The sequence below is a fragment of the Motacilla alba genome, chromosome 5 (assembly GCF_015832195.1).
Source record: "Motacilla alba alba isolate MOTALB_02 chromosome 5, Motacilla_alba_V1.0_pri, whole genome shotgun sequence".
NCBI lineage: Eukaryota > Metazoa > Chordata > Aves > Passeriformes > Motacillidae > Motacilla > Motacilla alba.
In genome coordinates, this window is record NC_052020.1 from 25,076,589 (window position 1) to 25,088,651 (window position 12,063).

General features: G+C 40.1%; 1 protein-coding gene across 3 annotated transcripts in view; it reads right to left on the reverse strand.

Annotated features, from left to right (window-relative positions):
- Positions 1 to 12,063, reverse strand: part of LTK (leukocyte receptor tyrosine kinase) — a 92,981-nt gene that overhangs the window by 42,090 nt on the left and 38,828 nt on the right. The window contains exons 3-5 of one of the 3 annotated variants that reach the window (XM_038137449.1): positions 8,126 to 8,281; positions 7,256 to 7,478; positions 1,344 to 1,483 (exon numbers count right to left, since the gene is read on the reverse strand). In XM_038137449.1, the coding sequence (XP_037993377.1) occupies positions 1,344 to 1,483; positions 7,256 to 7,478; positions 8,126 to 8,281 (519 nt within the window). Of the gene's footprint in view, positions 1 to 1,323; positions 1,484 to 7,255; positions 7,479 to 8,125; positions 8,282 to 12,063 lie in introns of those variants that run through there. The other 2 variants (XM_038137450.1, XM_038137451.1) reach the window with 2 other exon arrangements.

Genomic DNA, 12,063 nt, shown 5'->3' on the forward strand with positions numbered 1-12,063 from the left:
GCCCTGTTGAGGTTCAAGTTTAACCAGCACTTGGGCTGTTGACTCATTTTTGTGCCAGCTTTCAGCTGTAGCATCTCGCCCATGAGGTAGCTGCTTCCCCAGCAAGCCGGCTTGCTGTACACAAATTTAATTCATGCACCCTAACTAGTCTAGTCAGTTCTAGTCTGAGAGCATTTGACTGATTTCACAGGTACACATCAGCCAGGCTGAACATGATTTTTAAGTCTGGTATTTCCCTAAAGCATGACTGTCAATGCACCCAGCCTGTCCTGTGAATGCATATGTGCCCAGGCCTGTTATGGGCCTGCTGCCCTTCAGCAGAGCTCTGCACAGAAGTTCCATTGGGATCACTACTACTCTGAAAAAAAATGCAAAAGTTGGGGAACTAATTGCAGGAGAAAGAGAAAATAGCATCTCTGCAGCAATCCAGGTACACACTCTGAAATAATATTTTTTCATGTCATTCTTTTGTGCCAAATACATGGACCAGGTTATTTAGAGACTGAGAGCACAGTGCTTCAGGCTGTGTGCATCCCCTCAAAACTCTAGTACTGTCAAAAAAATTAAATTAAAAATATAGCATGTTAAATTAAAAGAATAATGACTAGAATTAAATCTCTAATATGATCAAAACCATGCTCACAATAGTGTTTTCTTTTTACATTACATTCCAGGCTATTTCTACAGAGTCTGCAAAATGGGAACAATAACATTATATTAATTAATGAAATTCAGGAACTGAAGATGATTATGTCCCCAACCTGAAGACTGCCTGTGCTGACAGACTCCTGCACTTCCAAGAAGCCTAAATGACATTAGCAAGGTTCTGCACTGCCACTGAGGATCATTTGCATGACATTCAGAACAAAACTGTAAGCTCCAGGTAAAACTGAGGTCTTAGCTGAGCACTCAGTAATTTAAAGAAAATAATTACATTCCAGTTATTTTCATTTTAGATAGAAATTCTCAGCCTCGCAGTAGCAAACAGACCCCATTGGGGGCAGATAACTGTTTCTTTTCTTCATAGATTTGTTAGATAAAGCCCAAGTATGGAAAAGGCTTTGGTTACACAGGGTAGACTGTTTTTCTTGATTATTTAAGAGAGAAAAATACTAAATGCTAAAATAATCTAAAGACTTTTTTCATCCTTGTTGTTGGATTCAGCATAAGTCCAGTTGGTTTTGGTTTTTTTCCCATATAAAGATCAAACAAAGCAAAGCTCAAAAGCAGAGAGGATCACTAGAATTAGTTCCATAATTCTGAGTTCTTCTAAATCCTATCCTACCCCCCCTTTTGGTGAGGATGCATTTGATTATTCCAAACCTGTCTGTGTTGCAGCATACCATGAAAGCAGTTCCTGAGTTGCAAGGAGCCCACTGCCAGTACTCCAACCTCCTGTGCTCCACAGTTTGAATACACCAGGGTGATTTTGAAAGGTCTTTCTATTCGTCCAATCTGGGCCACCAGGTGTTTCCATTTCATCCTAGAGGACGACAGAATGTTATCAGACATATACACAGTGCATTGAATTCCATGGAGTCTCTAATAAAGATTCTGCACTGTACCAAAGAGAAGTAATAGTGTCCATGTGGGAAATGGATCAATGAATGCAAATAGCAAGATAACAAATGGGTGTTAGTATATAACAAGTGATGTTCAGCGTAGCAAGCTCATCTAAGGTTATCTTTGCTGCAGAGCCTATTGCTAATGATGAAGAGATCAAACCATTCCCAATGATTCTTAAATGGATCTTAAATAATCACCAATTTTGGACATGCTACCCCAATATGTGCTTTCCACATACATGGTTGTGTTCTGTTTGCTCTTTAAAGTACAGATCAACCAAGCAGCTGCACAAGGCTCTGGATCTCCTCAAGCCAACACTGACATTGTGTGTTCTGGAAGTAAATGTCTGACACTGGATGTTTCTTGGTTGTGTCAAGAATGAAAACCTTTATCTGTGTGTTGTCTGTCTGATTTTCCAACTTAGCAAGGGATAGAAGAGAAGTGCTGTTCCAGGAAGTGCAGATTACTTGTGCCATTTGCATTTCACTATAGAGCAAATTATATGACCTGCAAATCTAGACTGCAAAGGTCTTTTGTGCAGCACTTGGGGCAGTTTGGAGAAAGACAAATGGTCCCCTGCACCCTAATTTTAAAGATGGTTTTCAGACATCAAAAGCTAGAGAGAGATACTAAAAGGGAATTTATGAAGTACCTCACTCAAGTCTGATGGAAGTCAGGGTATCCAGGTATCATTTAAAAATTACAGCAGAATTCTTTAAAACATTTTTACTTTCTTTTTGTTTCCAAATTTGTTCCTATATCTTATGTTAGCATAGGATATGTGTTACTATTTTGAAAATGGATTGGAGCAAGGCTAGTGAGACAGGAATCCTTGCTCTAAGCTTTTTTCTTAAAATAGTATCAGACAGAGATAATTTTGCCCACATTCTAACACTGCTGATGTTACTGGGGCTACTCTGGACAAGTGACCTAAGTAGTTGCCAGTGGAGTAATAAGAAGGCTAGGCCACAGTGTTAAGACCTGTTGACTCAGCTCTGCTCCAGTATCACCTTTTCATTTAGGAAATGCCTTCAGCTGCCATGAAGAGGTCATGTAGCCCTTGTTCTGCACCAGAAAAACCTTAGAAGGCAACACCCAGATTACAAACACATCTCTTCTGGACTCAATATAAAAATCACAGAACCGTATTTGCAACTTGCAAGAAATCCAAAGCAACTTTAATTTTTTATCACACTCTCTTGCATTCTTCCCTCCATAATTATATAACTTTGTCTGGATGATTTTTTACTATCCCTTCTATAGCATCCACTCATCTCTCACTTTCACAATTGTACACACACATAAATACCCACAGATATCCTTAACTCATATGAAACTGAGCTCTTCTTACAAAGATGACTCTATTTCCTCTATTTCCTGTTCCATCATTATATATTAAATAGCTCATTATAATTTAATTCATCTTCAGAAAGGTACAACCCTGAATTGCAACAGCACAATCTCTACTTCCCAACATGGAAGAACAACTGCTTTACTTTCAATTAGTATTACAGTGCAGCTTCAGGAACGTCCAGCACCTATAAATATAGCTCATAAATATCATAAATATATCCCCCCTGCCACACTGTGGGACAACATCCAAGACCATCCAGCCCTGACCCAGAACTGAATCACTTCTGCTACACGACAAAGCTTTGTTCATCACTCCGTTGCATCCTGTTGACCACAAGAATGAATGAGCCATAATCAAATTGGTGCAATGAGTCAATAAGGGTAAGGACAATCTTTAAATCTTTTGAATTTAGCTATTAGGCATAGTTCTAGTACCTCTACCAAGTTACAACCCACACTCCAGCTGAGGCATCACAATATTGCCAGTGTTAACACAACACTGAGTGCAGAACCTGTGGCACACAGCCTCTGATTCACAGCCAGTGGTACATTTAGCAGGAGCAACTGAAGACCTCCACAGCTGAAAACAATGACTAGTTCATCTCCTGCACCTTAATCCTATATGCTTTATGAGCCAGACACTTTAGAACTTGCTGTTTATAGATTGGTACGTCAAAATAAAACTACTAGTCATCTAAGTCAATAAACCAAGCTCTGAAATGCCATGACATAGGAAGACAGATTATCTATTCTGCCATCCCTGCTGGGAGACCTGTGGTATCTGGTGGAAAAACAAGGCCACCATCTCGAGCCACTAATTCTGTGAATTGGCAGCTCTTCTGAGCCAGAGCACTGAGTTCCTACTAAATCCCAGTTCTGCACTGAAACATCTCTGCTACTGAAATTTTCTCCATTTATAACATGGCTAGATGTCTAGCATCCAAAGGCTGAAAAAATGACAAGTGGCTTTGCATTACATAAAGCGCTTTTGTGTATAAAGTCTCTTCATCATCAAGGTATTCCTCTTCAGAGAAAGTCTCTCCCGCTACGTCCAACTGCAGCAAAATTTCTAATGCTGTAAATAATTACACCTCCTTTGCTTGGTCCCACCATTGAAACAGAAGCTTGTCAGAGTCAATGTAATTTTCTTAATGGAATCAGGAACGAAGCCCAGTGTTGATCCAGCAGAAGATGGATCATTGCAGCAGGCTTCCAGATAAACCAAGCTTGGCAATAAATTTACTATTGATTTTATGTCAAACCAGATCTTAAGTATCAAGGGAATATTACTCTTCTTCTAAAAAGAAATGTTAAAATTCATTTGTATGCATGGAAGGACTATTAGGGTCTGACATAATTTGGAGAAATTTGCATGGATAGAAAGTTTGGTGTTGCAAGCTATCTAATGCTTAAGGCAAGAAAATTCAAGATTCACCCTGAAAACTTATAATTCCAAATCTTCTTATGTAGGGTTCATTTTGGGTTTCCATTAGCCTCTCAATCTTCTCTACTGAACAGATGTTTTCCACCCTCCTCTTACCAATCCTTTCTATGATGTGATTTTTTTATACCCAACAAAGGTAACTGATGATTAATTTTAGGAAATATTTTATGTAAAGAATAACCATTTCTTTATTAGGACTGAAAAATGCAATAAAGCAGAACATGAAAGCTGAAATATTTTCTAAATAAGGGGGTCCCACTGCATGGGTTTTTGCACAAAGCTGTGTATGCTAGATGCTTCTAGACTCAATCAGTGAACAAAAAATTAGAAGTTTTACTTTACTTCTATACACACAGGAAGCTATTACCTGCAAGTCCCCACATACATCCGGTGCTAACCACTGGACTTAAAAGGAAATAGAGAGTGCAAAACACATGCCTACCACTCCAGCCTTCACCAAACTCTTAGAGGGTTATTCTTTGACACAGTATATTTTTGGGTGCAAGTTCAAGAGAGGCACAAGAGGCACTAACTGAATCATACTCCCAGCTTAGTGTTCCATATTCATAGTCGTGTATAGCAGCTGGACAGCCTCTCCCTTTCTAGATACATTTTTAATCGAAGGGGCTCTGCTCATTGTTGTCAGTACGCATTTAGAATTATCTGAGAACACTTACCAGGCTACTCCCTTGTCATCTGTACAGTAGGAGAAGTTAAATAACTTTTGTGGATAAAAACAACCACATTAGTAGAAGTGTCAAAACCGGCAAGTTTTTTCATGTGTCTCAGAAGATGGTGGAGCATTTTATCATCACCACCCCTCCAAAAAAAGGGGGACAACACAAAAAACTAAGCAATAAGCAGTTTTGTGAGGTTGGTTAACTGAAAACCCATGTATGCACATGGCCATGAACTTTTTCTTTTCTGATCTACCGAGACTACCGTGCCCATTCCAGAGTGAAAACAGAACAAAATCAGCTAAGCTTATTGACTACAGAAACTGAAAATATTATCCCTGCCCCAAATGATGTTTTTTATTTTCAATGAAGAGTGAGTACTTAGAGTTGAAAGAAACTAGCTTCTTACTGAAACAGTTTTGGCTAAGAACACTGAAATAATTGTGGTCCACAAAAAACACAAGCATGTGAAAACACTCAAAACCACACAGGACTCAAAAATTTTCAACTGTGGCTGATTCTGGGTCTGTGTGGTAAAGATGAAAAGGTGGGATAAGCAAAATAGTAAAAACATTTAAGAAATAAATTCTGTTCTGCCTGCATGGTCAGTTTTTTTTAATTGTAGCAAGATTTTAAAGTTCCCCTGTAATGAGGGAGGGGGAAAAGGGTATTTGATAGTTCCTAACTTTGTTTTATCTCTTTTCTATCCTCCTTTCTATCTTAGTTTCAAACAGGACTTGGTCTCCTCCCCTGTTTGAAATCTTAAGAGTAAATTCTCTGAGCTTAGCAGTGCTCCATTTCATTCAGTAAGAAAAAGTAATACCAGTGTCCGTGCCAACCTCCAATAAAGCTAGCTTCATTCTAATAAATCTAAATGCCATCACTTTTGGAGAGATGATAATTTTGACTTCACATAAAATTCTTTTGCAGTGCTCAAATAAGCTGCTAAACAACATCTATGATCTGTTCCAGAGATGCTGCAGTGATTACCAGCAAAGCCTGGCCTGACCAGTAAGGTGTAGCAAAAGGGTATTTTATGAGTTTACATTGTGGAATGGAGCTGCAGCTGCAGAGGTCTGTCAAATATTGAAAAAGCAGCAAGGGCAGCTTTGAGTAGGTTAAAAAAAAAAATATATATATATATTAGAAATTAATCCCAGAAAATGCAACAGATTCCCAGTGAATTTGGCAAGAAGATGGGGAAGGAATAGCCAGGAAGGAACTGAGCAACAGCTGAAAATGAGAGAGAAGGAGGGAGAGAGATTTGAAAAAAAAAAAAAAAAAAAGTTTTTTGTGTCAAACTCTGCTATCTTTGGCTGATGGGGAGTCTTCGCTACAGATCTCCATGGCAGCCTGGGGAGTGCCAAAGAATTCAAAGAAAACAAGAACTGGGATCTATTGCTTAAGTTCTCCCTGGGAGTCAGTCAGGTGATGGAAATAAAAAACTCTGTTATGTGTCTGACCCAGGTTCTTACAAGTTGGACTGCAGCAGAGGAAAAACAAGCACATGGAAAATGGAAAAATTAGATGACACATGGACTTTTCTCTTTCTTTTCCTGTTGTGATTTGTTCCCTTTACCCATTTCTCTTTCTCACTGCATTCTGCTATACACAGGAATGAAGAAGTAAAATGTTGTCAGGATCAAAGGGAATATAGGACCCAGATCTGGGGTTGTTACACCTTCTTTTGTTTTCTTTCAGCTCTTCTTACCTCAGTTTTTCCCTCCCTGAACTCTACAATTGGTGCAGAAGTGGATACACCTGAACCTACTAGAGGGAGGAAATTATTAAAGAGGTAAAATTAATGCCACCTCAAAATGAGAATTGGGACCCTTGTAGCATTGAAAGGACCCACTGAATTCATAGAGATATCAGTCATGTTACCAAGGCAGTTTTTGGACTGAAAGCATTTTACAGCTGCAGTCCAAGAATCAGTGAAAAAATCAATCATTCTTCACCCTTCTAAATGTGAGGGAAGAAGAGTAAGATCTAAGCTAGTGTGTTCTTTGCAAAGGGGACACACAAAACCTGTGTCTATTACAGGCATCCTGTCAGGAGGCTGTGTGTTTCAGTCCTGAAAGTCACACCTTTATTTTCTGCTGTAATAGCAGCAATGATCTCAAGAAGGCAAAAGACACTGATAAACAGCAGCCTGGAGGAACTCCACTCTACCCTGCAATTCAAAGGCTCAGCTGTTGAAAATTGATTGTCTTACCCAGCATGCTCCTCATGGCCAGCTCTCAGAGAAGTTACTGAATTTTTGTTTGTCTCTGCATATTTGATTTCAACTGTGAATCTCTGGAGAAGAGGAAGAGCGTCCTGTGAACCTACAGCCAGCTCCAGCAAGCAAGAATCCAAGCTCCCAGGCAGGATGGGGCTTTGCAGGCTGAACTCACATCTATCTGGGAGTCTGCTGGTGTTCAGGAGGAAAATGTCCCCTGTGAAGAGAAAAAAAAAACCACAACAAAACAAGAGACACACAGCATGGATGGATGAGAGATAATAAAAGGAAAATGGAGAAGGAGTTTGAAGAAAGTAGTAATGAGAATAAAGGAAGAACTATAAACAAAAAAGAAAAAACAAACAAAAAAGAGATAATAAAGTAAAAATTAAAGGTTTAAGTAAAGAAATTATAGAAGAAATGAGAAGAGAAGAAACCAAAAAAAGCATGAAGACATGTCCAACAGAACAAAAGCCAAAGACAAAAGCCAAAGACTTCGCTGGTCAGACAGCAGACAAGTGAAGCCAGCTCTGGCTTGCATAGCATTGAATTTCCAAAGAAAAAAGCAGTCACTGTAAATAAAAGCAGCTTATCCCAAACTGGGGAGACAGAAAATGAGTATATAAAGGGGCTGGCTCTTTAGAGGGTAAATCCATACACAACTGAGGCAGCACACATGCATTACACGGTCATTTCTTATTGACTCTTGGGCACTGACAGTGCCTTCGGGAGCCCTGCACCAGAACCAGCACATGGTGGCACTTTTAGTGACATAGGCCTGAGGCCTCAGCCGGCTGACTGCTGCTGCAGCCAGGGCTGGGCGAAAGCAGGTGCCCATTCGAGGGGAACTGTAGCTCTGCCTACCTTCAACATCTCCATGGGAGGAACTGTTTTCCAGAAGCATCTGCTGCCTCTCCTGGGATGCCAGGACACCAATGGAAGATAACACCCAGTCTGGTTTTCCAAAACTGTCAGTGGACGTCACCCATGAACAACTTGAGCCAATGACACAAGAGATTTCTGTTGCGAGAAACCAAAGGTTTCAGTGAGGCCTATCCCAGCTCAAGGGGCACATGAGTGACCAAACGTACAGTGTATGGGGGCTATATCTGCCAAGAAATAGAGGAATTGAAGAGGGAAAGGAAATTTCATCCTGGGCTGTAGCAACAGAATCTCTTCCGGAGCAGGTCAAGGAACATGTAAGAATTAAAAAATAACCTGCAAATTCTTGGCAGAATGTAAGTCAAATTCTTCCCATTGGTATCAGCGATGAATTTATACCAGTTGAAGGTCTAGACCACAAGTACTCAAAGTCCCAAATAAGAATAATACCAATAATATCAACAAGGATATTGAAACTGTATGAAAGTGATTTAGCATTTTGGCAAAAAGAAAGACCTGATATTCTAAGGACAACCCTCTCCTAACAATAGAAAGAGCTTGACAGGGTCTCAAGCAAAATAGATGAGCAACGCAAGCTTTACATAATTTTTTATTTTTGTCTTTTTTAAACAGTTTTACTTTCCAGAATAGATAAGACTACCTTCTTAGCAAACTCCAGAATTTGCTCACAGTACTAAAAACACTGGATCATCTTGGCCAGAATTTTTCATAATCAGCATATTATAAACCAGACAAGAAGTAATACACTGTTGTCTCATCGATCTAATATAAACTCCCTGAAGGGATGTTAGCTGCACAAAGCTCTCCCACACAGAGTGGAGCTGAATAGAGCTGATATTAATTTGCATGATATTTTATTTTCAGTAGTAATAATAATATTACAATAATAACTGGAGTGTCCCCAGGCCAAGTAAGAAATATTAAGAGACTAAGCATTCATATTCAGGAACCTGATGTTCAGAGGGTATTCAAACCTTGCAAACATAAATGACACAAAGATATCCCTTTTGTAGTCCTATTCCTGTGGAGGAGAACAGGAAGGTAGGAAGGACTGAGTTAAGGCCAGGGATATAACAGGGAAGTGTGGCTGCACAGGTATAGCAAAAATAAAACATAAGAGCCTGCAGAAGATTGCCAATATTTCAACTAAACTTTCAGACAAAAGGAGAAGAGGAAATATCTTTTGAATGTGACAGCAAAAGCAGACTAACTTTCTCCTTATTATTTAAGTGAATTCTAACTTAATTTTTATAAAACAACATCCAGTGAGCAGGGGAAAAATAAACACAGATGTTACAGAGTTGCGCATAACTTTGGGTTGGCATAGACTGTGGTCTCCCACCCAAACACTTCTCTCTTGCTTTGGACACTCCCCAACTCTTTCTGGCCTGCTCATACTGGAGTTTGCTGCCTCTCTCAAACTGGCACCTGGGCCAACCATACAAATATCTTCATCAGATGCATACAGTTTAGGAAAGGCTTGGGCACTGTTCAGCCCATCATTTTTACATGGAAGCCACAAGCAGATGGACTGGCAAATTGTGCATGTGTGTGTGTATGCAACACCAGCAGCACACAGGAATGAGGACTCCAGCCACTCTCCTGGCTCTGTTGAATCTAGGGAAAAATGTCTGTGGACAGGTCCAGCCTATGGTTTGATGATCCAATCAAACCATAGGCTAAAAAAACTTTAGGGATCTCAGTAGCTCAGAAACTCCATAGATGTGAGACAAAGCAGAGTCCTGACCCAAACGTGCTGTGTTGTTTCAAATTTATTGAGGTTTGACAGGTTAACTCAGACTTATTTTCAGTAGAAATAATATTTTTATCGGATAATTTTTTTTCAGTTGGTGGTAAAATCCAGAAAGCAATTTCTCTCACAAGAGCATAACAGTGAAAGAGGCCAAAGTGAAAGCCCAGGAAAGAAAAATTTCCTTTTTCAAGTAGGCAGTTACTTGAAACTGTTTATGACAAAATAATTTCATCAAACTTTACTAATACCTCAGCTTGCAGTGGCAAGGACTGTACCAATGCAGACTTAGTCCTTTGAGTGTGTCTTACATGACAAGGTGGTTCCCAGCTGAGACAGGTGAACACAACTTTTCCCTTGAAAAGCACCTAATTCCTAGCTCTCTGGGCTTTATAATGCCTGTCTGCCACAACCTGAGGCTGAAGAAATCTGAATACCTGCAAGAGTCTGAAACTGATCAGGAAAGTTTTTGACACCCAGTAGAAAAAAAGGTTGTTTTCTCTGGGAAGAGATTATATGCGCTGCATTGTGATGGATTAACAATAAACTGGTTTTTAGCACAAACCACAGAGTAAGAGAACTGGGTACACTCGTGGTTACAGTGAAAGAGAACTCCAAAAACTGAAACCTCTAACACCACTATGTACCACCTTTCAGGTGTTTCATATCCAGCTTTGCTTATGAACTTGGAGAACCTCAAGTACAAGTCAGCAAAAAGAAAGAATATGACAAATTAAAAGAAAAAAAAGGTATAATAGAGAAATAGATCTGTATTACTACAATCAGCAAAGATCATATTTTAAGATATTACAAAAATGCTCCGAAGAAGATTGGATTGAAAAAAAGCTCATGGACAGTCCAGGGTATGTCAGAAAGGACTTTACGAATTAGATACCATCTGGAAGAGGTTACTGTAAGGAACATTCCTCTGCAAAGGCTAGGTCACCTTGCCACCCCCTGGGAGGGATGTGTGGCTTTTCTGACACCCAGAGGCCCTTCTTTATTGTTTAGTATCTTCATTAACAACCTGAAAGAGGAGACAGAGTGCACCCTCAGCGAGTTCACAGAGGTTACAAAAGAGAGGAGCAGCTGCTACACGACAGGGCTGTGCTGCCACACAGAGCAGCCTCAACAGGCTGGAGATTGGGCTGGCAGGAGCCCCTTGAAGGAAAAGCCAAGTTCTGCACCTCGGGGGTATAACCCCGTGCAGCAGTACGTGCTGGGGGCTGACTGGCTGGAAAGCAGCCAAAGAGAAGGGCTTGGAGAGCGTGGTGAACAGCAAGCTCTCTGTGAGCAAGCAGTGCACCTGTGCAACAAAGGCAGCCAACAGCGTTCTGGGCAGCATCAGGAAGAGCATTGCCAGTAGATCAAGAGAGGTGATCCTTCCCCTCTGTTCAGCACTGGCAAGACCACAGCTGGAATTCTGTGCTCAACTCTGGGCTCCTTAATGCAAGAGACATGCTGACCTACAGGAACAAGTCCAGCACAGGTCCTGACTGAGGGACTGGAGCATCTTGCATAAGAGGAGAGGCTGGCAGAGCTGGGATTTTTAAGTCTGTAGAAAAGTACAGTCAGGGGATTTTATCAATGTGTACAAACACTTTGATGACAGGGAATGAAGTGGAAGCTAGGCATTCTCAGAAGTGTCCATTGACAGGACAAGAGGCAGTGAACACATGTTAAAAAACCTCACAGCTCACTTGGTTTTCACAAAGCCTTGAAAATAAAAGACTATTTCGAAAAAAAAGCTTAATTCAATATTAAATAAAAAAATGTTCTATTGTAGTGGGAAAGCAGCTGCACTGATTAACTTTTATTTCAAGAACTCCCAATCTCAAATCTGGTGGATTTCAGTGTGCTGATGGAAATGGTTTTATTTTTCTTTCCTTTTTCTTTCTTTTCCCTTTTACTGCTGTGTTGGGGATTTTTTTTTTTTTTTGGTTTATTGAGAGGGGAGGCAGTAAGTTTCTTCTGTGGAGGGTTGTTTCGGCTTCTTTGTGGTTTGGTTTGCTTGCTATGTTTTCGGTTTGGTGGGGGTTTTTGTTTTTGTTTAATACAGAAATAAGGAATTCCCTTCAGTTTACACTGGCCTTTCTGAGTCATTGCTCTAGTTCCAGTCTGAAATACAGTGCTATAGTTTTCTGGTAAG